Here is a 25,869-nt window from a genome sequence, read left to right on the forward strand (position 1 = left end):
GTGGCTAAACAGAATGTGGTACGTCGTCCAATGGGATATTGTCCTTAAAAAGGAAGGATGTTCGGACACTTGCTGCAGCACCGGGGACGCGTAAAGACCGGCTAAGCGAGACACCAGCCGGACCGGACCCTGTATGATGCCACTTAGGAGAGACCCGGAGGAATCAGATGTCTAGAGACGAAGATAAGAGGGTGGTTACTGAGGTCCGGGATGAGGGCAGCAGGCGCCTGCGTTTCACCGTGGAGCCAGAGTTCCTGCCGACCGCGATGAAACGTGGGGGTGGACGGCACTTGCCCAGCGCGAGGGACGTCCTTAGAGCCACCAAACCGCTAGTACACCTAGGAAATGGTGAAGACGGCAAACTGCCTGCGTGTACCTTTTTTTTTTTTTTAAGATTTTATTTATTTATTTGACAGACGGAGATCACAAGTAGGCAGAGAAGCAGACAGAGAGAGAGGAGGAAGCAGGCTCCCTGCTGAGCAGAGAGCCTGATACGGGGCTCGATCCCAGAACACTGGGATCATGACCTGAGCCAAAAGCAGAGGCCTGAACCCACTGAGTCACCCAGGCGCCCCATGCATGTACCTTTTACCGCCAGATTTTTAAAAAGAGAAAAAAAAAAATCCTAAGTCGTCCAGTGCAGGCTAGGAGTAGAAGCTTCGAAACAGTGTCTTGGCCACGAGGGATGGAGCCCGTATTGTCACCCTGTGGGCTGCCCTGGCGCATCCCTGAGTCACGCGGTTTGAACCAGGCAGCGGCAGGTGAGCACAGGAAGTGGGCGTGGGTGCCGCTTGGGTTACCTTCGATCTGAGCCTGAGCCCGAGCAACCGCAGCCGGCTGCAGGGGGCTAAACTGCCCGGAGGATGTCCCTTTAGAGCCGAGATCGTGGGGCGCCTGGGTGGCTCTGCCGGCTGGGCGTGTGCCTTCGGCTTAGGTCGTGATTCCAGGGTCCCAGGATCGAGTCCCACATCGGACTCCCTGCTCAGCGGGGAGTCTGCTTCTCCCTCTCCCTCTGCCTGCTGCTTCTCTCTGCTTATGCTCACCCTCTCTCTCTCTCGCCGACAAATAGCATTTTTATTAAAATAAAGCTGAAATCGTACTTGAGCCGAATGCTGCGTGCTTCCACATTGAGAGCGCAGCCAAGGGCACGGTGCAGTCTCTACCTTTCCAGCTGCCTTTCCAGCACCTTCCTCATTCCTGGAGGCTCTTCCGTCTCCCAGTATTGCTTCCCTGCATTGCCCCACTGCTCTGTGTGGTCCGCAGGGCTTGATCCTCAACCCCTGGGAAGTGACAGCAGACTTCTCAGCTTTGTAACTGTCCCAGAAGGGGTGAGGTGGGCGATCGTGCCAGCCGGTCAGACGCCACACTCTTTCCATGGCGGGGGGGGACACCTGCTGTGCGTGGTACAGCGTGTCGCTTCTCCGTCCAGTGTGTGAACTTGGGACTGTGTTGGGAGATGCTCAAAAGGATGTCCAGAGGCTAGACAGCCCGTGTTCCTGAGCTCACCACACACCTGAGCTCCCTGTAAACAGGGCGGGCAGGGACACCGTCTTGCCGGGGTGGTGGGGGGCTTCCTGCCTTCCTCCCTCCGCTCCTCAGAAAGGTCGCTCTCCCTGGAGCCAGAGCAGTGTCCCCCAGTATCCTGTCCTCGGGGGCTGGATGCAGGTGTTCGAACCGGGCCTGAGCACATGCCACGTTCCATACGTGTGTGTACATGGACGTCCCCCTCCACACCCACCCTCCTCTCCCCGGCGAGAGTCGGCCTCTCCATGCCTCATCCCTGTACTGTCAGAGGCTACTGGTCGCTGCCCACGGAAAGGCCAGCTTCGTCCATGCAATTTTTGTTTAAGATTTTTTTTTTTTTGACAAGAGAGTGAGACAGCGAGAGAGGGAACACAAGCAGGGGGAGTGGGAGAGGGAGAAGCAGGCTTCCCACCAGGCAGGGAGCCCGACACGGCCCGACAGGGATCCCAGGACCCTGGGATCATGACCCGAGCTGAAGGCAGACACTTAACGACCGAGCCACCCCAGGCACCCCTCGCCCATGCAATTTACAGGACTCCCGAGCTTTGGTTCCCCCCAGAGTAGACCTCTGTAGGGTCTACTGTCACGTGGACATAAGGAAAGGATCTGATTTCTAGATTGTTTCCCAACATCAAAATACTTGTAAAGGTTGACTGCAGATGACGCCTATAATTATTTCATGGAATAATAATTACCGTCCCACAGACTTTATTCACGGTTGCCTAATCCTTTCCAGACACGGTCGGTCTCATGTGGAGGTCTGCGGGATGTTTACTAGGGACAATGAAAACTGTTACCCTTCGTTTAGAGTAAAATTAACTGCAGTGCCTTTTCGTGGAACATTCTCGTGTGATGTAGCCCACGTCCTCATAGGCTGTCAGTGCTCCCAGCAGGGGCGAATCAGGTTGTGAGCAGGAAGTCTGGGTTACAACCCCAAGAGTCAGGAATCCTGAGGCAGGCTTTGTTCCAGCAAAGTCCGCTCATGGCATTGATTTTTCTACCTGTGAAACAGCCCATGCAGAGGCCTCTGTCCTCCGCATCTTCCGTCTCCGAGGTTCCAAGACTGTAACTAGCGTCCTTACATCATTGACCCGTCCCCACCCGGTACCTCAGTCCCTTACACACATGCCTGGGCACACGGCCAGTCATTCCTGTGCCACTTTGTCTAGCCTGGAACTTGAGAGTGATGACGGCCTCGTCAGATGAATGATTTCTTGTTTGCCAATGGCTTCACCCATTTTTGTTGTGGATTTTTTTTTTTTTAAGATTTTATTTATTTGAGAGTGAGAGAGATTGAGAGAATGACTGGCATAGCAGAGGCAGTTTTCAAATCTTTTTGTGCCTCATCTTCCTCAAACACTTGAACGGTTTGCAATTGGAAGACAATATAAAAAAAGGACAAAGGCAGGCTATGAAGCTGCATTGTCCGTTGTCCAGTGTGACAGCGGCTCGCCCCGTACAGTGATCTAAATTTAAAATTTACAGTAAATTAAAAATCGTTTTCTCAGTAACACTGGCCACGTTTCAAGAGTTCATTAGCCACATGTGGCTACTGTGTTTCATAGAAGATATAAAACACATTTTAGGGGCACCTGAGTGGCTCAGTCAGTTGAGCATCTTATTCTTTTTTTTCTTTTTTAAAATGTTTTATTTATTTATTTGTCAGAGAGCGAGCGCACAAGCAGGGAGAGAAGCAAGCTGAGGGAGAAGCAGGCTTCCTGCTGAGCAGGGAGCCCGATGTGGGGCTCAATCCCAGGACCCTGGGATCATGACCTGAGCCGAAGGTAGACACTTAATGACTGAGCCCCCCGCAAGGAATCCCAAGCATCTTATTGTTGATTTTGGCTCAGGTCATGATTTCAGAGCCATGGGATCAAACCCCACAGCAGGTTTCATGCTCAGCATAAAGTCCGCTTGAGATCCGCGCCCTCTCCCTCTGCCCCTCTTGCTGCTGTCATGCGCTCTCTCTCTCTCTCTGTCTCAATAAAATCTTTAAAAAAATATTTTTGCATCATCACAAAAAAAGATTGGACAATATTGGGCTGAAAAATGAGTAAGAAATAGTACTTGTTACTACAACAAACCCAGGGCCTGGGACACAAGAATTGCTCAAAATACCTGCTGAATGCATGAAAATGTCTTGATTTTGTCCAGGGTAAGGACTGATCTTTCATAAAGCAGAGGGAGGCCTGGCAAGTGAGGAAGGCCGGTGCCTTTATAAAGTCTCATTCACGTGCAGAGTTCGTGGCATCAAACTCTTCAGGTACCTTGTACCACTGAAAACTGGCATCAGTGATAAAAATTTAAACGCCCACCCAGCTTTTCCCCTTTGATCTTCAAAAACAGGTTGGCAGACTATGACCCATGGCCAGATCTCTTCTGCCGCCTGTTCTTGTTAATTAAGTTTTATTGGAACTTAGCCACGCCCATTCTTTTACCCATTGTCTGTGGCCTCTTTTCCCAGTTAAAGACTCATGACACAGACTGTACGGGCCACGGAGCCTAAGATACTTACTGTCTGACCCTCTACCGAAGAAGCCTGTCGCCCATGTTGAAAACGCTTCCCCAAGTATAGCTGTTATTCCTGTTGTATGTTTGGGAAAAATGAGGCTTAGAGAGGTACACAGCCTGTAAGTGACAGACGTACAACTTGAACTTGGGTGTGATCTGGCCCGCGGCTTGTGCCTCTGCAGCTGTGCTGATAAGGCACAAGACTTTCCACCTGGAAAGGAGCTAGGTGTGAATCCACCATGGATGGTTCATGCTTCAGTGTGTGGGGTGCCCTGGGCCACTCAACGGGAACCCACCGGAGCCCCAGCCAGCACCTGTTGTCCCCAACTCTTGCATCCATCCTTCTGTTCCTGGCTTCGGGAGGTCAGCTCTGTTCCCCGAGAGCCCCTTCTCCTCTGCCTACCCCCCTGGGATATGTGTCTTCTCGAAAGTGGCAGGAAGTATGTGGCATCTGGTTGACCCTGGCCCCCTGGTGCCTTTGTCTGCAGTAGGATCCCCATTAGATCTCAAATCTGCAAAAATGGATTTCGATTTTTTTCTAATCTACCAAGAGACTTGCTAAGGGTGACATGGCCACTGTGGGCATGGTGATACCAGAGGTGATCCTGTAGAAGTTAGCCTTGCCACATGTCCTCAGAGCCTCTCTGGCCATGTTCAAGGGATCACAGTAGAAACAAGAGTACTGGTAAGACCTACCGGGCGTGCTTCTGAGCCTTACCCGCCGTGTTTCAGCTGCGCGACGCGAAGAGGCAGGTTGGGACGAGGGGACCCGAGCCTCGGTCAGCAGGAGGAAGAGCCCGGCTGGCTTGCAGAGTTATTGCTGGACTTGACCCAGGCAGCGTGGCTTCCAAGTCCTACCCTCCCCATCTCGCTGAACTGCTGCTTGACCTTCCCACTTGACCTGCTGACCCAGCCTTCTGCCCTCTCTCTCTAGAATTTGAATCTAGAATCTGAATCAGGCCAGAGGTGCGCGGAACCGAGAGCAGAGGGCATGGTCTCTTGGCCTCTGCTTGGCTCTGGTTTAGGTCACCAGAGATGTCAAGGCCATTACAGTCTGAGACAAGGCTCTGGCTAAGTGTTAGGAACACTTTTATTTTATCCCTTTGATTTAAAAAGTGTAAGCCGCTTGCCGATGTCTTTGGTGAGTTTTGGCCAACGTGAATCCAATGTTTCCTGTGTTCCTGTTAAACACCGTTCGTGTACCGTGTCATTTCATCTTCACAAGAACATCACCAGGTTGATACTGTTCTTTCCTTATCTCACAGGTCAGGAAATGAGGCCCAGAGAGGGTGAGCTACTTGATAGATGTCACACAGCTAGCTAAGGGCACAGCTGGTTTTGGAAACCAGTCTGTCTGACTGACATTATGCCTTCAGCATCAGCAGCTTTAGGCCTAACATTTAGAAGGAGAGAACTCCAAGGAAGCAGGTTGATTGTTGTAACATGAGAACAGCTTCTGGATCCCAGGAAACCCCAGCCCTGCCCGCTGCCTGTTACCCTGTGCTACCCACACTGCTCAGGCCTTTCCTGGCCACACGCATGCACGCTCGCGCACAGATGTGTGGATGGGGCGAGGATATTTCGCTTCCCTTTTCCTTCCCAGTCACACACGGGGGCTTTGGTGGCGGAGGCCGTCTCCCCACCTCAGGGCCTCGAGCCGTGTGCACATGAATCCCTCTGTCAGCTGACTGCACCAGGATCAGCTTTCGTGGATTCAACAAACACAGACTGCATCCCTGCCGCAGCTCGGTTCCTCTTGGTGTTCAGCCAACAAAACATGGTGCATTCCCCTTTCTTCATTCTGGTTTCATCCTTCACTCTGCTCTCTGTGGAGGAGGCAGCCAGACCAGGAGGCAGCCTGATAAGATATGAAAAGGGGAAATGGACATCTGGGGGGGAGCGCAAGAGCTCCTGCTCCATTTTCTACTTGGGCCAAGCCCAGAGATGCACAGGCATCTGACTCTTTTCCCAGAACAGAAGTCACCGTCCATATTCTGGAGCTGTGAAATACCATGACGGCTTTAAGACGGGCAACATCTGTACCATAAAGCGCCTCGCATTTCTTGCAACATCTTTCCAAACATTTTCCCTTAGATTGTCTCGTTGGACCACCGAAACAATCCTGTGGAATTAGGCCGGCTTTCCCCTCCCTGTGGATAATGAGGCTTTGAGAGTTGGTCGGGATACAACTAGCTAGGACGGCACCTCACTTCTTGATTTCGCTGGAGCCCATGAGCCTGGGGCAGGAGAGGTAGCTACAGGCCTCGTCCCTGTTCTCTCCAGAGCGATGTTCTCGGGGGGGACTTCTGGCAGTGATGGATTTGTGCTGTGTCTGCAATGCTCGGTCGCAGCCACTAGACCCATGTGGCTACAGACCATGTCAAATAGGCTAGTGTGGCTGATTCCATGGTTAGTAGAGGTGAGATTTAAACAGCCACGTGCAGATACTGTCCAGGGCAGCACAGTTCTCGAAACTTTGAAGGGGAGGGAGCTCGGGAGTGGGAGACAGAAGAATACCTCGTCGGTTCCCATCGTGACCCAACGTCCACTTGCCTGGAAATCAGAATCTCTGAGGTTAGCTGTCAAAAAGCAAGACTCCGGGTGCTTCTCTGAGCCCTGCACTCCCCGCTTCACCCACACTGGGGCTACTTCTTCTATGTAAGAGCTTTTATTCGAAGATTTTTCTTTGGTTGGAAGAATAAGATGATGCAGAAAGGGTTTCAAGTCATTGTTCTCAGAGTAAACGGCAGTGAAACTCCTGGGGGACAAGGCAATGTGGTCTACCTAGAAAACCGCTTGGAAGCTTAAACAGTGGAAGAAAAATGAGAAAAATTAGCCTAAACAATGGGAAAAAAATCTGTGTGGGGGGTTTACCCATACACTGTGCTGGGGGATCGCTTGTATGCTTATTTATATAAGTTTAAATTTTTATGCTTGTTTCAAAGCCAAGACGGACACATAGAGGACCCTGGAATTTCATTATATTCTCTCCCAGCTAGCTTTCCAGTGTCTGCTGGGCTTCCGGGGGTGGTGTTCATTGTCTCCTTTTAACACATGCATAAAAGGACATGTTCCCCGTCCTCTGTGGGAGCTAGTTTTCCTTGGATTTTCTGCCTTGTCCTGGTTGTAGAGCCTACTGTGCTCTGAGAGCAAGCTGCTTTCCTAGGAAAATGAAAACAATTTTTCCAATTGCCTGAACCGCAGGTGGGTTTCTGCTGGACAGCACTTGAGAGAGAGCCCCCTCCAGGTGGCGGACGAGCCTAAGACCCCTTTTTCGTCCTGTCGCATTTTCACAGGTGGCTCATTGACAGGACTGCACCCCGGTAATGGCGTCAGGTCTCACGTGGGTGCTGTCAAGCCTGCCTGTGGGTGGGTGTGGTTGTAACTCTGGCTCCTCTTATTAAATGGAACTTGGTATTGAACCCCAGAAGGAAAGCCAGAGCCTTAAGCGTCCTGGGGTTATCATGCACGGGCATGGCCTCTGCCGGAGCACGGGCTGTCTGCCTTCTGATGGCGCTGGCCCAGGGACTGGGTCCCTTACCTGTGGGCGCCCAAAGACAATCCCAAGGACCCCAAGCCCAGTGAGGATGCCTCTTTCACGAACATCTTTCCCACAGCTGGGGATGCGAACTAAAATGCAAAGTAACTGGATTTTACTCTCCAGGGATCTCCAAGGATATTAAAATCCATCGAAGAATATTGAAATCTACATAGATTACATGTGGCTAATATATTTATAGATGTTCCGTGTACTACATATAAATATATATAAAGAAGTGTTGGGTCTAGAATATAAATCTAACCTATTACTCTGGCTAAATTGTTTGCTTTTGAACTCAGCCAACCTCCCTCACCCACACATTAATGGGAGATTTATCTTTATTCATTTACTTATTTATACACTGTCTTTCTACTTAGATATAGACAAATATGTGTCATTACAGACTTTTTTCATTGTAAAGTCCTGGAAACCCCAGGGACTAGCAAGAGCTAAGGATATGATGTTTGATTTGCAAATGTGGCCTAAAAATGGGGGCTCACAAGGTTCAGTCCATCTTCCAGGGGAGGGGGCGTCCAGACCCAGAGCCCAGTGGGCCTGCCGCGCCCCAGCTCGGAGGTGCTTGGAGCTTTGTGCTTCAGTCTGAGATGATGCCTCGTTTGTTGTGAGAAGGGAGGTCCGAGTGCTTACTGAACACGTCCGGACTGTACGAGACTACCTGGACAGCCCAGTGAGGTTGGTCACTACCTGCGTTCGCAGTAAAGAGTCTTCTCTGACGCTTGATGGAAGCCAGACGTGACGTCAGCCATACATGACGTCCCGCTCTCGGGATAGCACAGCCTGTGGGGGGTTGTGTCACTGACGAGGTTGTGGACATGCTGTTCACGGTTTTAGGGTTCCACGTAGAGTTTTGGTTGACCCTGGGGTTGGGGTGTGCCGGGGGGAGCACAGTGTGATTTCTCCCATCGGGGTTGCCCATCTGCTCCTGCTGCCAGTGTTGTGTTTCCTGGGGGGTCAGAGTCAAAGCCTTCGGGTGCAGGGGCTCCCTCTGTGCCCTGTAGACGGCCTCACTCTCGGCCCTCCCCCAGGGAACTGGTCCTTCCTTCCTCTTCTTGCTCTGCCTGCTGCTGAGTTAGTGAGCAGCTCACGTAGTGGTGAATGAAGTGTGTACAGAGTCAGGAAGACTTGGAGATTCGTGTGTGTGTGTGTGTGTGTGTGTGTGTGTGTGTGTGCCAGCATGTGCCTTCAGCCCTGTGCTGAGCCCGTGTGTCCTTGCTCCAGGGAGTACGTGCACGGGTCAGAATCGAGCACCCAGGAGGCACCCAAGTACATGGGTTTCCGAAGTGAAATTGTCAAAGGAATTTTCGGCTTTGTTGCGGCGCAGTAATTACACAGGCAGCAAATATGTGGCCCCGTCTTCCAAACAAGGACCCTTTTCTTGGGAGGTTAACATCCGGAGGATGTTCTGGAAGAGTTATAATTACTTTTTTCATGTTCTTCATAATGAAATGACCTTTTAGTTCTTCGTAATAAAGCAGATGCTTTGAACGTGCAGATCGGGGGGCAGGAAATAAAAACAAGACAGTGTTTCTAGAGGCGGCAGCAGGAGTTTCGGGTTCTGTCCTGTTCCCGTGGAAGGCCTTCCACATTCTGGAACCACAGCAGGGCTGGGACCGGCCCTGTGTGCTGCAGAGGGGAAGGTACCGAGGGCGGGCAGAGCTGCCTGAATGGTTGGGATGACTTCCGGGGCCGCAGCCTGCTTTCCGCACACCCGCTGGAGCTGGCCCCTTTTGAATTCATCCACCTCACTGTCTACCCCCTCCCCCCACCACCCCACCCCTCACAGGGGCACAGGGCAGTGGTGATAGGAAACTGGAGCTGTTTCTTTTTTTTTTAAAGATTTTTTTAATTTATTTATTTGACAGAGATCACAAGTAGACAGAGAGGCAGGCAGAGAGAGGGAAGCAGGCTCCCCGCCGAGCAGAGAGCCCGGTGCAGGACTCGATCCCAGGACCCCGAGATCATGACCCGAGCCGAAGGCAGCGGCCCAACCCACTCAGCCACCCAGGCGCCCTTGGAGCTGTTTCTAAAACAAGAGTAAAGATGCCACAGACAGAAACGGGGCTCTGCTAGCAAGCCAATGCAGGAAAATGTCCCTTTGACTTTGAGGCTTTAACAGGAGTACATTTTCTTTTAAGAAATAGTTGGCAGAAGAAGAAAGAACGTGAAGTCAGTGATGTTTGATTTCCATGCTGGGCTTTGCCCCTCCCTCAGCGTCCGCTTTCCAGCTCTGGATTCTCCCCTGGGCTAGGGTGTTATCTGTGAGAAAGAGGAAATTGCTTGTTAGGAATATTAAGGAAGCCACAAGACCCCCTCCCCCCATTTCTCCCCTTGCCCCCCCAATCCAGAGGACTCTCACTAAAATATCTAAATCATGTCCTTCGAACTAAGTAAAGACCTTCCTGAGTTGCGCTGTCAATGGCATGCCCATTTGAAAGGTTTGGGGTCACTTACATAAGTTCCGAGTAGTATCGACGTACCCGCAAATCAAGTTGCAGCGCGTCTTCCCTCCTCTTATTAATGTGTGGCATTTTGTCAAAATCAGTACATCGTGGCTCAGGAGCTGGGTCTTGCTTTTTGTTCAGGTGTTCGGTGGGGGGTGGGGCAGTGGGGGAAGGGAAGGAGAACTTTCCGGCTCCTCCAGGAGCTTCATGGGATGGCGAAGGTGCAGGAGACCGGTGTTCCCAGGAGGCAGAAAGCCTCCATTTCAGGCCAGAGCTCCTTTCTGCGCCCAAGCGTATGAGAAGAGCTGCCAGCAAACTCGCAGCTAAAAGCAGGCACACGTCAGGACCGACAGAATGGCCAAGTGATCTGCTTCTCTGTAGAGACTGGATTAATAACCGTTGGCTGGAAATCCAGAGATGCCGCGATCCTGCAGCTGATGGAGACTTCAAGGCAGTGATTAGCCTGGTCTCAGTCGGTTGCTTGAACTTCCCCCAGGGGCCCCATTTTGGGGGGAATCTCATCCAGTGGGTGAGGATACGAGAGACAGACAAGGGAGGATACCGGAGCTCCTGCCGTGGCGTTTGAGCATGGGGCAGAACAACTGTGTGATGGGGAGAGTGTCCATATTGAACTGGAAGAGAAGTGAGTAAGGAAGGCACTCTGCCAACCATGGTTGTTTTGGCAGCTAAGAGGAAGGGGAAGGTTTGGGGATACTGTGTCGGGGGTGGAGGAAGAAGGAATGGATTGAAGAAAGCGTCCAGAAGCCGTGAGGACCCAGGCTGGGGGCATCATGGACGCTCTCTGTCCCTTTTCCCAGGGAAGCTTTCCCCTGCGGGTCTGTAGGCTCCGCCCCCCCATGTGATGTCATCGACCACCAGGGGAGGGGCGTCTGCAGGCTCCACCTCCTGTGTGATGTCATCCACACAGCATGTGCTTAAAACCCAGGGAGTTCAGGGTCTGCTGTAGGAAGCCAGGGGCTGGGCGAGGAGCCAGCCCCTGGACTGGCTTCCTTACATGCCTGCATTCTTCCCACCTTCCTCTGCCCATCCTGATAACTGTTCCAGAAGGCTCCCAGGCTCAGCGCTGCTTTAGCTGGGAAGGGAGGTCACTCTCCTAGTGTTGGAGGCATAGAGCGATGGCATCCCTGGGGTTGAATCACGGCCCGTCCTGACTTGGGTTCAGGGTTTTATGCCCCTTGGAGCACCTCTCACTTCTGACTCAAGGAGCCATGCCCGGATTTTTACCTTTTTTCTTTCTCACTCATCCCCTTCACTAAAGTTGGCTTCTAGCTTTCCTGAACAGTTGGTTTCAAGATAATAGCCAGATTCATTGTTGTAAAAGGTGTTTTAATTGTCTCTGGAATATTCTTTTCTCAAGAGTGCTTCAATTCACACATACCACTGGCGCCGTGCTTAGAGGGGCATAACCTGGACCCCCTTGGCTCAAGTTCAGGCTTACAATCTTGTGATAGCTGACATTAGGCAAGCCATGTGTTTCTTTTGCCTCGGTTTCTAAAGCTGCTTAAGAGTGGTCCAGAGGGGGGCGCCTGGGTGGCTCAGTGGGTTAAGCCTCTGCCTTCGGCTCAGGTCATGATCTCAGGGTCCTGGGATCGAGCCCCGCATCAGGCTCTCTGCTCAGCGGGGAGCCTGCTTCCTCCTTTCTCTCTCTCTGCCTCTCTACGTACTTGCACTCTCTCTCACAAATAAATAAATAAAATAAAATAAATAAAATCTTTAAAAAAAAAAAAAAAAGTGGTCCAGAGGGCACCTGCCTCATGAGTCCACCACGAGGGGTCACTGAGTTCGTGCTTGTACTGTGCTCAGCATGACAGACCGTCCTCAGTACCTACCTGCGATTTTCGATATTCTTCTCCTCTGGTGTGTAAGCCCCTGGCTTATCAACACTGGCTGCAGCCCAAAGCCTTAAGAAATGTAAATAAAATACACCAAAACTCTGCTGAAGGTGCCCACATCTTTGTCAGCGATCACCCAGCAGGTCGGGATGGGGGAAGTCTGGACCTTCCCCTATACCTAGGACCCCTTGTCCTGCCTGCTTCTGCACCCGTTCCCACCTCCTCACGCATGGGTCTCTTGTACCCCCTCAGTCCTGTTTTTCCCCTCCTGAGGGCTTTGCACACAGCTCTCTATCTGCTCTAGGCTGAGGGTTCTCAGGGGCAGAAACCTGGTCTGTTTGTGCTCTCCATGCTGTTCTAGTGATGCCAGAGTCACCCAAGTGTGGATGGGGAGAAACTCTAAAATGAGACCAAATTAAAATGATGACCAAATAGTTCTCCCCCATCTTTTAACAAAGAACAAGTCGACTTCTTTGTGTCTGCAGAATGACTGGGAAATTTCCAGGTCTCCTTCCGGCGCTAATACTCAGTGATACCCAGAGAAGGGGGAGGTACTGGAAGGGGAGTCGGGAAGGTCGCTACTTAGGTAGGATCCTGGGGCTGGGACTCGTTCAGGGAGCCTTTCCACTGCTAACGCTTTCGTTTCCCACCGCTTTTTGCCTTTGTTCTCAGGGAAGGCCGCTCAAATGCCCACATCAGAGGAGATTACCAAAGAATCGGAGACGTCCTGCTGAAGAACATTCAGGGCATGAAGGTGAGCGGCTTTGGGATTGGGGTGGAACACGTTTCCTGGGGACAGTGATGGGGGGGCTGTCAGACGCCTGGGCTCTCACCGCTGTCTGTAAGCGCACAGGACTGGATTTGACCTTCTAGGGATGACACAGCCCCGCATAAACCCCTCTGTCTTGCCAGATCATTCTATTTGGAAGCATAAAGGAAAAGGCAGTCACCTGGCGGGGGTGGGGGGGCACTTTTGGTCCTTTTTCCTCTTCAAAAACTCTGTGTGATCAAAACAACGGGTATTTTCTGTGAATAAATCATTCAGAACCCATTTTAAAAAATTAGGTAGACAAGACGTTTGGTTGACAGAACGTTTCGCTTTTCATCCGTTGTTTTTGGTGTCATCTACGTGTGGCAGAAATACCGGTTTCAGAACCACGTAGGAATTCTTTCCATCCTATGACTTCTTACGTCTTGGTGCCAGGCCGAGAGCTCTAACCTGCTTGCTGGTTACGAAGAATGGAAGTACAAAGAGTCGGTCCCCCCCCGAGCCAGGCTTCCACTCATTTTTGAAATCTACTCCCTCTCTTATATATGGAATTTTCATTTTTACATTTTTACATTTTCACTTTAACCTGTTCATCCCTTTAATATAGAATGTTTTGATTCATACAGCTTACCTTTTGAATACAGATACATCTGTGTGCATTTTACTTTTTTTATTTGTTATTTTTATTTTTTTAAAGATTTTATTTATCTATTTGACAGAGATCACAAATAGGCAGAGAGGCAGGCAGGGGTTGGGGGAGGAAGCAGGCTCCCTGCTGAGCAGAGAGCCCGATGCGGGGCTCGATCCCAGGACCCTGGGACCATGACCTGACCATGACCATGACCGAAGGCAGAGGCTTTAAGCCACTGAGCCACCCAGGTGCCCCTCTGTTTGCATTTTAAAGCGATCTTCCTACATCTTGACTGCCCGAAGCCTATCTAAGAGCCTTAACTAATAACCGAGGGCAGGCTGCTCATACCGACACCATTTCCCGCCGGCCATCTGTCTGTCTAGCACTAGCCAACATCTAAGACATGCGTACAGTGAAAGTTACCACTAGAGTTTGAATTAATTCCCGAGAATCTTGTTAAGTTGTTGAGTGCTTCACTTTTCCCCCCTTAGAATGATCTTTCTCATGAGGGAGGTGGGGCAGTGGGGGGCAGATGGGGGAACACAGGAAAGAAAGGCTACTCTCGAAGTTTCCTATTTCTCTGAAAGATCAAGATCTTATTTTGTAGGCCTTGTGCTCACTTTTTCTCTGTTCAAAAAGCAACACTCCCCTCTGGGCAAGATGAGAGAGGGAAGCGCTGGAAGCTAGTGGGATGGCAGAATCCTATGCAATAGATGCAAAGAACTATCGCAGAGGTTCTAGGGCTGTGGTATTTGTAATGCCGTAAGTCAGGCTTTTGTACAAAACTCCCATGTAACTAACAGACATCTTTGAACTTTCTGTCGTATTTTTTATTAATATGTTTTACTATTTTTTTTTGAAGATTTTATTTATTTGACAGAGATCACAAGTAGGCAGAGGCAGGCGGAGAGAGGGGGGGGGAAGCAGGCTCCCCGCTGAGCAGAGCCTGATGCGGGGCTCGAACCCAGGACCCTGAGATCATGACCTGAGCTGAAGTCAGAGGCTTTAACCCACTGAGCCACCCAGGCACCCCGTAATCTATTTTACTTTTTTAAAGCAATTTTTGAAGTTTACAGAAAAATCGAGCAGAGAGCTCCCCTATTCCTGCCCACTGACGCGCGCGCTTGCACACCATGACCCCTATGCTAACGTCTCGTGTGGCTCTGGTGTATTTGTTACAACTGATGGACATTTTTATTCACAAAATCCAGTTTACATGAGGCTTCACTCTTGGGAGTGGTACGTCCTGTGGGGTTTTGCCAAGTGCAGAACGTCGTGTACCTGCTGTGACAAGAGGACACAGGACAGCATCACTGCCCGAAAAACCCTCCCTGCTTTGCTTGTTCATCCCTCCCCTCCCCCAGGCCCTGGCAACCACTGACTTTCTCCTGCCTCCATAGTTCTGCCTCTTCCAGAAAGTCCTAGAGTCAGAATCACACAGAGCGCAGCCTCTCCAAGCTTCTTCGCTTGTGTAAGATCTTTTTCTTCCTCACACACAATATGCGTTCGTCACTGTCGTACTTTTCCAGTTCTTTTCCTCACAGGAAGCTCCTTTTCCCACGTTTTGCCTGACTTCTTGGCCCAGTCGGGTTTTCCTCCTTTGTTCCCCGTGCTCCCTTCCCGGGGCAGCGAACCCTGGAACAACACCGGTTTGGAGGGCGCGGGTCCACTTACGGGCAGCATTTTTTCCATCAACCCAATAGGGTCCCCTAAATGTGTGTCGTGCTCCCTGTGATGGTAAATATAACACTGTGGGATCATCAGCTCTTTGTGTTGACCGGAAGGCTCCTAGACAGCAGGCGGCTATTATTAATAGTTGAGTTTTAGAGGGACTAAAAGTTAAATGCTCTGAACCCCGACATTATTCAAGGACCCGCTGTATGATCCTGCCCAGGGAGGGCTCCCCCAGCACTTACTCCCTTCCAGGAGGCTGGGCCTCCGCCGTGGCCTCTCTGGGGACAGCAGCTGGACACCTGCCAGCCCACTGCCTGCCCCCTTGGGGACAGCCCCCAGAGTTGTCCGGTTTACCAGCTGTCTGTGGTCGCTCACCCCCGGAGAGGTGACGCGCGCGGGCCTCCAGCCTGCTCTCTGTTCACCTGGCACCTGAGACCTCCTAAAACATCCCTGGTCTGTGCTCAGGGCCTGGTGAGTTGGCGTTTCTGCACTGAGGCGGCTTTATCAGCTGCTGGCGCGTGAGTTGGTGCGCGGATGCCGTGAGCATTTATAGCATGGAGCTCTGTGCGAGCGAAATTAAAATAGGTGCAGAGGCTCACACAGCCCCTGGCAGCCTTTTTTAGACTTTGTTTGGGTTGCTTTTTCTTGTAGTGGTTATAGTTGGTTTTAAAGAATTTTTATGAAATATGAAGGGAGGGCCGCAGAAAGTTCTAGAGATGTAGAAGCCCAGCTTAGCACTTGCCCAAAATGCTTAGAGCAATCTGCAGCTCGCAGGGTCCTTCCTGCTCCCTCCACCCCCCGCAAGCCCCAACACAAAAAGCCACGTATTTACCTGCATTTTCAAGGGCACAGTGGAGGGGGGGCAACCCTCCATTCATGACCATGACAGAGGCAGGGGGGCCAGGGGCCGCAATCCCCGCCTGAAAGTCACACACCCAGACTGTGATCGCGGGCTCACGCTGTGGACTTCCAACCGGAAACACCCGCCCAGTTGCACAAAGGCTCTTCGAAATCACACAAATAAAAGATCCGCCTTTCATCCAGTCTGGGACCTTCACCTGAGCCGTCTGTCTCCTCGAGTGTCCAAATCCTGCCCCCTCTCCTTCTTCAGCTCCTACCACATTACTCCTTCTGGCCCTCCGTTTGCTCTCCACTGGATGTCTCGACCTGCTTCCCGGTGCTTCCCCTCCCACAGCGAGCCGAGCTCCAGGCACCATTTCCGTTACAGGCCGACTGCGTAGGCTCAGAGCCCTCCTGCGTCTCTGTGGTGGGGAGAATGCAGTCCAAACCCAAAACGTGACAAAGGAAGCCTTCATCGTCTAGCCTTGGATGATCTCTCCAGGCCCTTTCCCCTGATCTTTGCATTCCACTCTGTGCTCCAGGGATCATGAACTTGCCTCTCTGGGCTCTCGGGTTCTTGCAAGACTCCTGCCTCAGCTGGGTGCATGCATGGGTTCACTTACTCTTTTTCTCTCTTTTATTTATTTATTTTTTTTAAGTAACTTCCACAGGGGGCTCCGGCTCACAGGCCTGCAAAAGCAAGAGTTGCATGCTCTCGTGACCGAGCCAGCCACTGCCCCTCATCTGCTCATTAGTGCATGCAGGGAACAGGCATTTACTGAGCACCTACTGTATGCATCAGGACACAAGGATATCGGAACATGACAGACGTGCTCTCTTAATAGGGGACTGTGCATGTGGCAATACTGCATAGAGCTGCACGCACATGAGAACACACACGCTCAAGAGTGTGCGTAGCTGGTAGAACCCGGACAAGCTCCGGATTGGCCCAATGTCGGTTTCTTGGTGTTGACGTTGTGCGGTCGTCCCAAGATGGTAACGCTCGGGGGGAGGCTGGGTGGAGGACCTCCCTGTACATTTCTTTGCAAGTTCCTATGAGTCTATTTTTTTTTTTAAAGTAGTCAACAAGCTAAGCAGGGGACAGCATGTGATAAGGACTAAGAGGGACAAATACAGCCTAAGTACAGGAAGACAGAGGAGCCCCTAACTGGTGTCGGCAGGTGGGTGTCCAGGGAGTTGCTGAGGACAGCAGGAGTCCAAACAGAGGAGTGTCGTTTGCGGAGGCTCTGAATGCAACAGCCGGGCACGTTCAAGTTCAGCTTGGCCCTGGGATGAGAGGCAAGAAGCAAGACAGGAGGCATACGGAGATTATATCCTAAGGGTCCTCTGTGCCCTGCCGAGGACTCTGGAGGTTGTCCCAGGATAGGGGGGAGCTCTCGTCATGTTCCATCCAAGAGGCCACGAGCTGAGCTCCATTGCCAATTTTTATTAGTGGTGGAGGGGTGAGGCATGGAGGCAGAGGCCCCCATGGAGACCCCACCCTGGTGATGGGCGGCACAAGGCCAGAACCAGGGCAGTGACCATGTGGAGAAGAACAGGAAAAGGTTTGATGTTTTAAGGAGGTAGAATGAGAAAAACTTGGTAAAGGATTCAAAAAATGGGGGAATCTAGAATGTTCTCTTGGTTTCCCTGTCTTGAGTCCCTGGCTGGTGGCGGCACTCATCCTGAGGCTGGAGAATCTTAGGGCGGCCCTGGGTGAGGCAGAGAGCATGGGGTTCCCACCGGACTTGCTATGTTTCAGGCTCCTTAGGAACCCTTTGTGGGGCGTGGAAATGTAGATGTGGGGGTGAGCGGTGCATGGGTAGAGAGACTGCCCCTGGGTAGTGAGTCTTGAGGACAACTGTTCTCTTGACCTTGATGTCCTTGTGCCCATGTTATTACCTCTGTCCGGAAACCTCCTTCCCTCGCGATCTTCCCCACCTGCTGGGAAGATTGAATTCCTCCATTAATGCTTTATTGTCCTTTATTACCCTCACCAGTGTCCACCGTGAGCCATAACAGGAAAGGAATCTTCAATGGCATGTGTTAGAGATGGTCAGACAGACTTTATTCAGGACCACTGTGACTGGGGTAGAGTCCCCTGCAGTGGGGTTTTCAGTGGGGGAGAGACTGGACTCATCTCTGAAGACAACATGGGCGTTTCTAGCCAAGGGGCAGGGTAAGGGGTCAGAGGATGGGAATATATGCAGAGGAAACATGGGTAAGTCGGGTTCTGGCTGAACCAACCTAACAGCCTTCTTTGCTGAAGACGGGGTGATCTGGTATCACATGGGGATGATGAGAGATGAGGAACCCAATGTCAAAGGTGACCAGACATCCAGGCTGTAGGGTTAGGATAAGGGTTAGGCTGACAAAAAAGGTTTTTTGCTGAAACTGGCTTTCAGTAAGGAAGTTCCCAGACAGGTCCAGGAGAAGGCTCAGGAGCCTGAAGAAAGGGTCACGCGCAGCGTCTCTTTGGGACCCCCTGGAGCAGGGTGCATGTCTAATTCTCACCCAGCTCTCTAGGACTGAGCAGAGTTGGGGCGTGTGGCAGATACTCTGAGTTAAACAGAAAGGCACAGTGGTAACCGTGTGACATTTACTGAATGGGCCCTGGTCTATTTGTCATCTGGTGACATTTAGAAGAAAACCACCGGGCCCCTGAAAGAGCTCCTGTTTGTTCCTGCTCCTCCGAGATGACCTCTCCATCTCCTCCTCCAAAATCCCTAAGCTTTGTCAGCGGCTTAATGCTTTAGTAGAGCCTTTTCTTTCATCCGGAGAACCTAACCGCCGCTATCAAACACATAGCCAAGTGGGGACGGTAGGAGAACAAAAGGAAGCCGCGGCGAGCCTCGTCTGGGAGAGGCTGGCCGCGTGGGACGCATGCGCACTTGTCTCCCCGCCCACCCCAGCAACTGGCGGTTCACCTGTGGAAGCACAGCGAAGCTCTGGAGGCGCTGGAGACCGGCATCCGGGGCTCGCGGCGGCTGGAGAACCTGTGCCGGGACTTCGAGCTGCAGAAGGTGTGCTACCTGCCGCTCAACACCTTCCTGCTGCGCCCGCTGCACCGGCTCGTGCACTACAAGCGGCTGCTGGAGCGCCTGTGCAAGCACCACCCGCCGCACCACGCCGACTTCCGGGACTGCCGCGGTGAGCGGGGGGCGGGGCGCCGCGGGGGGCGGGGCGCCACGCGGGACCAGAGAGGTTGAGGGGCGCGCCCGGAGTCACACAGCGGGAGAGCAGATGGCTCGGAGCCCGGACCCAGACCCCATGTTCTTGACCGTCCTGTGCTAGTGTCCTGACGCTGTCACTCTCCGTGTCGCGCTCTCGGCACCGGGGCAGGTACCGCACCAGGTATCTTAGTGACACCGGTGCCTTCGCTCCTTTAGCAACCAGCAACAACAGGAGTACTGCTACCCCATTTTACAGATGAGATACCTGGGCTGCCGGTATCTCTCTCCTAAGCTATTATGAACACCTGCCATCTGTCACCTCTTTTCCTAGATGTACCTCTCACTCTCGCGCTTAAAACCTGGGTAACCCCTGGTTCCCTCAGACTGCAGTTAAATCTTCCTGATCTGGCTCCTGGCTGGTCTCTCCTACAGCAGGTACTCATTGAGCACCTGCTGTGTACTAAGCATAGGAGAGAGAATAACGCGGATGTGGCCCCCACTCACAGGACCAGCTAGTGGCCACAGAGGGCAGGACATCTGGGCAGTGACTGACCTATGACCTGACCCAGCCCCCAGAGCCCAGGGGGAGCTTTCTGAAGGAAAGGTTATGGTTTTTTTAAGATATTTATTAGACAGAGATCACAAGTAGGCAGAGGGAGAGGGGGAAGCAGGCTCCCTGCCGAGCAGAGAGCCTGATGTGGGGCTTGATCCCAGGACCCTGGAATCATGACCTGAGCCGAAGGCAGAGGCTTTAACCCACTGAGCCACCCAGGTGCCCTGAAGGAAAGGTTATTTTAAGTTTTTATCTAATGTATAAAGTAAAGGAATTTTCTTGGATAGACTTGGGAACAACACATACAGAGGCCCACAGGGGACAGAGACTGTGGAACATTACAGAAAGTAGAAGTTCTATGTAGAACACAGAGAGATAGCAGCAGAAACGAGACTGGCAAAGTAAACAGAGCCCAGGTCCCCTGGGGTCTCATAAATCCCACAAGACTGCAAGGAAGAGCAAAGGGAAGACAGGGAGGGTTTTAAGGAGGGAATGGGGCTGTGGGGCTTGTTGCAGAAAAGTCGATCCTTTGGTATCCTAGGATATGTAGACAAAACTTACAGATGAGGTTTTTAAATATTTTTTTAAATTTTTTTAAAGATTCATTTGTTTGCGAGAGTGTGCATGTGTCTGCAGGGGGAGGGGCACAGGGAGAGGGAGAAGCAGATTCCCCACTGAGCGTGGAGCCCAACCCGGGGGCTCAATCCCAGCAGAGCCAAAAGGCAGACACTTAATCAGCTGTGCCGCCCAGCCCCGCCCCCCGCCCCCACCACTGACAAGTATTTCCTGACGAAAATATCTAAACGCTCAGCTCCTGTGGATTTACGTAAACTAAAGTCACTCTAGTTTGGGCATCAGCTCCTTTTCCATATCAGATACGTCCCCGCGTGAGGGAGATGTGCCCAGGCTCCAAAATCTGCCTTTTGCAGTCATCTTGGTAAATGGGGTAATTGGTGCAGAAGGAAGAACCCGGGGGGGGGGGGTGCGGTTTGGTGCCGGATGTCACGTGCCCCAGAATGTCACACTATCAGTAGGGTCCCTCCTTTGCCCCAGATTTTCTGTGGCCTCCCTGTGCTCTGTTCTTCCCGGGTAACAGGAGGCGGGTAGAAACCTCTGCCCCAGGGAAAAATTCCAGGTCTCCTCCTGCTTCTTCCCCTACGGTTTGCCTCTCTGTGCCCAGTGATTCCGACAGGACAGCCGTCCCCCTCGTAGCCACAAAGGGATCTTTTACATTTCTAGAATGCATTTGGGAAACTCCAGTAAATACACAATGCCAATTTTTTTATTTGTGAAAAATTTGTATTAGGAATAGCAGTGTTTCCCCCCAGGAGGATGGCTTCTAACTTAGTTTAGCTACTGGGGGATGGGACCCAGAGGGCTGATACTGGGGTGTCGTGGCGGGGAGGGACCCCGGTCTGCCACTCATGCCACCGTGTCTGTGTTCGCTTCGTTAGCTGCTCTGGCAGAGATCACTGAGCTGGTGGTCCAGCTTCACGGTACGATGATCAAGATGGAGAACTTCCAGAAGCTGCACGAACTCAAGAAGGACTTGATCGGCATCGACAATCTCGTGATTCCAGGAAGGGTAAGCCGCTGCTGGAGCCAAGCCAGCAAGGCAGTGTTTCAGTGACTTACATTTGAACCTTCTGAATCTGGACTCTGGTTTAAGACCCCCTCCTCCCAATGAAGTGGCTTCCTTCCAGCTACAAGGCAACTGGAAAGGCGCCTTGATGGTGACAGAATCACTAGAAAATTCTGAGTCAGAAGGAGATAAGCCTTTGACCGCCTGGTCTACTATTTCTCCTTACCTGTTGATTGGCTAATTTTCTTTCCTCCCACCATATCTGGAGAGGAATTGAGGTAGCTTATTTTAGTTTTTAAAAGTTAGGGAAATGGAAATGGAAGCCAAGGGAAAACAAACAAAAAATGGGGCAAAATGGTGATACAGTCGTGCAGGAAAATTAGCGCCCCAAAGCACGTAAATTCCTGTGTAAGTATGAAAAGGAGTTTTAAGAGATGCAGTTTTCTGTGCATGACATAATTTTTATTTTTTTTTATTTTTTTTTAAAGATTTTATTTATTTATTTGACAGAGAGAGATCAGAAGTAGGCAGAGAGGCAGGCAGAGAGAGAGAGAGGAGGAAGCAGGCTCCCTGCGGAGCCCGATGCGGGACTTGATCCCAGGACCCTGAGATCATGACCTGAGCCGAAGGCAGCGGCTTAACCCACTGAGCCACCCAGGCGCCCCGCGACATAATTTTAATTTAGAATTAAAATAAGGTTTTAGGCAGAACATGGTTCTAGGAGAGATTCGCGTTCACTTGAGCTGTTAACCTTCCCCCGGCCGCGCGGGGAAGCAGGGCTTCGCTGCACGCGCGTGCACACCCCTTCCGGGCCAGGGGGACATGAACACACAGGGAACCTGCCTGCTTCTGATTCTTTTCCTAAGAAGCCATCACTGCCCAGGGATCAAAAAATATTAGGCGGTATATCCACTCTGTCTGTGGGATCATTATCCCTAGGGCTGCCCCGTTTTAAGGTACACATGACCCGGTGCTTCAGAGAGAATTTTGGTGCCTTTGGTCTGTTGCACATCCGCCTTTTTTTTTTTTTAAAGATTTATTAGAGAGAGAGAGCACATGCACACGTGAGCAGTGGGCAAGGGCAGAGGGAGAGAGAGTCTCCAGCAGATTCCGCACGGAGCACAGAGCCCCATGCAGGGCTCGATCTTACAACCCTGAGATCATGACCAGAGCCGCCCACCCCCATATCTGCTGCTCCTCGGACAGGTGCTCTGTCCAGTTTGCCAGGGGCTTTCCATCCTGGCTGCCAGGCAGCTTCTCCGGAAACTTGAAGTCTGTAATGTGGGGAAGACGAGGGAACCTGCCCGTGTGTTTGGGTCTCTGACAGGAGAGCCCAGTTACAAAACTGATGGAACACTAGTCGTGAGAGACGGTCAGAAGAGTTGTATGTGGGGCGTGACAGGTGGAAATGAAAGCCAGAGCTTGCATCAGCTCTGCCAGGGAGAACATTCTAGTGGGTTTCATGTAAGAAGCACATTTACCCAGCTACAAGGAAGCCGTGCCATTACTGAGATTGTCTCTTAACTTTGGATGTTCTAGAATATGTAGCCTATTATGCTACCTGGTGAACAGAGCCTACCCATAGAGAATTTTTTGGCCTCACGTTGCATTCCCTGCTCCGTGGGGAGTCCGCTTCTCCTTCTACCCTCCTCCCACACACACCCTGCTTGTGCTCACTCTCAAATAAATAAAATCTTTAAAAAAAAAAAATTTTTTTTTTTGCGGCAAGGCCCCCATTGGTACCATGTGAAGAGGAGCAGATTAGAGCAGGAAGTCGCAGGCTCAGGTCCTAGCTCCGCCAGACCTCGGTGTTTCAACCAACCAGAATGTTCCTTCCTTTCTGTAGCACAGGCGTCCTATGCTCTCCCTTATAGACCATGAGGATCAAATGAGATTTAATGTGTAAAAATAGCAAATGTGACTCTCCTTCCCCCACCTGTAGTTACTTGAAGAGATTAAGGGTAGCGTCGTGGAGGAAGGCCAGTGGCTAAGTACAGGTTCTGTCACTGATCCCAGACAGGTTTCTAAGTCACTTTGCTCCTCATTTTTTTCTCTGAAAAATGGGACAACGTTGAACTTGAGGCTCCCCTACAGTGCCAGTATAAGGCCCCTACCGTGTGCTCAGGATTATTTAGAAAGGGGAAGTTGGGGGCGCCTGGGTGGCTCAGTGAGTTAAGCCGCTGCCTTCGGCTCAGGTCATGATCTCAGGGTCCTGGGATCGAGTCCCGCATCGGGCTCTCTGCTCGGCAGGGAACCTGCTTCCTTCTCTCTCTCTCTGCCTGCCTCTCAGTGTACTTGTAATTTCTCTCTGTCAAATAAATAAATAAAATCTTAAAAAAAAAAAAAGAAAGGGGAAGTTGGAGCTGGGGAGCTGGTGACCGACTGCCTTATATCCATGTCCGTGTGTCCATCAACTAGCCTCAGGTCAACCCGGAATGAATCGGAGAGGAAGGAATCACAGGCCCTCCGGGGAACAAATAACCCCCCATGGGTGGGAGGAAAGCTCTGATTTGTCTCTAAGTAGAATTTCAAAAATGGAGATTTAAAGGGGAGACGCCCCCCTTGGCTGCTGCAGCGTGAGTCTGGCAGGGCCGAATCCGCTCACCTTCCTGCTGGGGTCAGTCCGCGACGGTATCACATCCTGGAGGGTGGGACTTCCTCCTCCGACCCCAGGCTACCCCAGGCCACCCCAGGTGTACTTGGGCCGGAGTCAGCCCCCCGATGGTGTTTATCCTAAGAACTGTGTGCCTGGGGGAGAGCTTGTCCTGGGCCAGCCTTCCGGTTAGAGGAGCAACGTCAGAAAGGAAGCAGGCGCTGGCGGTGGGTGAGGTCCGTTTGGGAAAACTCAGAGGTGTGGACTGGATTTCCCTCCGGAGGGAAGCAGCTTTGCTCTCAAGGATATTTGGGGCCGTCCTCCCACCGCCTCCTGTGGTTTAAAAAGAAAAATTTTAGACACGGGACATTTTCCCTCCCCTGCGTCGGACCTTGATATCGGAGTCCACAGCCCTTCTCCCCACCGCTGGAGCACCCCCCAACCCAGGAACACAGACGGGGCTCCCCCGTCTTCCTGCAGCCAGTGTCCCAGGGCACCTCATCTCCCGCAGAGAAAACAGTCAAGCTCCCACAGATCTGTTAGAAAACGCACCTGTTGCAGCAGGTTTGAGTCCCGGTCCCATCCTTGGCTGCCTGGCAGTGGTGCACCCCCCCCACCCGATAGCATTTCCTCGGATCGCATTGTTGATGTCTGATAGCATCCATCCCAAATTCCTGCAAGGATCTATGATGTGTCCCTTTGTTGGTCCCCAAAACACGTACATCGGTGAAACTGCCGGCAGACATGGTCTTTGATCCATATTTCATTAAAAAAGCAGAGTTGAGTCAGTCTGTGCCAAAGTCTATAGAATCAAAATGAGTTGGCTGAGGCCCTGGCTCGGTAGCTGCTCTGAGCATGGAAAAATCTGGTGGCAGGTGTTCCAGAAGTCTGTTGATAACGTAGCAAACTATTCGGACATGTCATGGCTGAAAACAGCTTTTCCTAGAGGTCATGGACCTCTAGAGGCTGAAAACAGCTGTTCCGTAGTGGTCATGACTCACCGTGAGTCAGGAACTGGGTGGGGTTCAGCCAGGGGATTCTTCCGCTCCCTGTGCACGGACAGGGGTCCCAGACGGGCTGGCCTGGCCTGGAGGGTCAGAGGCTGACACCTGGCAGCGACATCTGGAGGCTCGGCTGGAACTGACTATGCACCAGGGAGCCCATGAGAAGCCCAACCTGCCCTCGGTTCAGGCTGGTCTTAATGCTGTGCACCGCTCAGGGTCCCACGAGCAAGTGTTCCTAGGGACAAAGCAAAGGCTACATGTGGTCTTATGACCTCATCCTGGAAGTCACATAGTGGCAGGTCCACACGCTGTTGGTCAAATCAGTCACCAGCCCACCCATATCGAAGGGAAGCAGAGCCCCCACCTCCACAGGAGGACTGTGAAAAACATCAATGAACTTGCAGCCCTGGGTTAGAAGTAGCACGGTGGAGAACAGTTTAGTGGCTCCTTAGTAAGTTAACATAGAATTTCCCCAGGACCCAGCAATTCCAGTCCTTAGTATATAGCCAGAAGAATTGAAAACAGGTATCCCAACAACAACAACAAATTTTTTAAAACATTTTATTTATTTATGTTTGAGAGAGAAAGAGGGAGAGCATAAGCCGAGGGGAGAGGCAGAGGGAGAAGCAAGCTTCGCACTGAGCAGGGAGCCCGATGCGGGGCTTGATCCCAGGACCCTGAGATCATGACCTGAGCCAAAGGCAGACGCTTACCCAGGCGCCCCCTCAAACAAAACCTTGAATGTGAATGTCCATAACTACACTGTCATAGCCAAAAAACCCCAAGTGTCCATCCTCAGGTGAGTAGACGAGCACAGTGTGCTGTGTCCATACAAGGAAGTAGCCACGGGAAGCAGGGGAGATCTGATATGTACCCCCATGTGCATGAAACTTGCAAACACACCAAGGGGAAGAAGGCGCAAAACAAAACTTCATATATGACAAGACAGAATTTATAGGAAATATCCAGAATGGGCAAATCCATTAAAAAAAAAAAAAATTGGTGGGAGCCAGGTGCTTAGGGAAAGGCAGGAGTGGGGAGTGACTGCCTGAGGGCCACCGGGTTTCCTTTTGGGTGATGAAAATGTCCAGACCTGGAGAGTAGCAATGCGTACACTTTCTGAATGCACTAAAGGTCACAAACGGTCATTTTTATGTGT

At 51.6% G+C, this 25,869-nt stretch overlaps 1 protein-coding gene across 4 annotated transcripts in view; it reads left to right on the forward strand.

The window, feature by feature from the left end:
* Positions 1–25,869, forward strand: part of FARP1 (FERM, ARH/RhoGEF and pleckstrin domain protein 1) — a 277,585-nt gene that overhangs the window by 241,559 nt on the left and 10,157 nt on the right. For all 4 annotated transcript variants that reach the window (XM_082700777.1, XM_082700776.1, XM_082700775.1 and 1 more), the window contains 3 exons: positions 12,564–12,645; positions 18,718–18,955; positions 20,986–21,116. In XM_082700777.1, the coding sequence (XP_082556903.1) occupies positions 12,564–12,645; positions 18,718–18,955; positions 20,986–21,116 (451 nt within the window). The remainder of the gene's footprint in view (positions 1–12,563; positions 12,646–18,717; positions 18,956–20,985; positions 21,117–25,869) is intronic.

Source organism: Mustela nivalis (assembly GCF_964662115.1).
Source record: "Mustela nivalis genome assembly, chromosome: 15".
NCBI lineage: Eukaryota > Metazoa > Chordata > Mammalia > Carnivora > Mustelidae > Mustela > Mustela nivalis.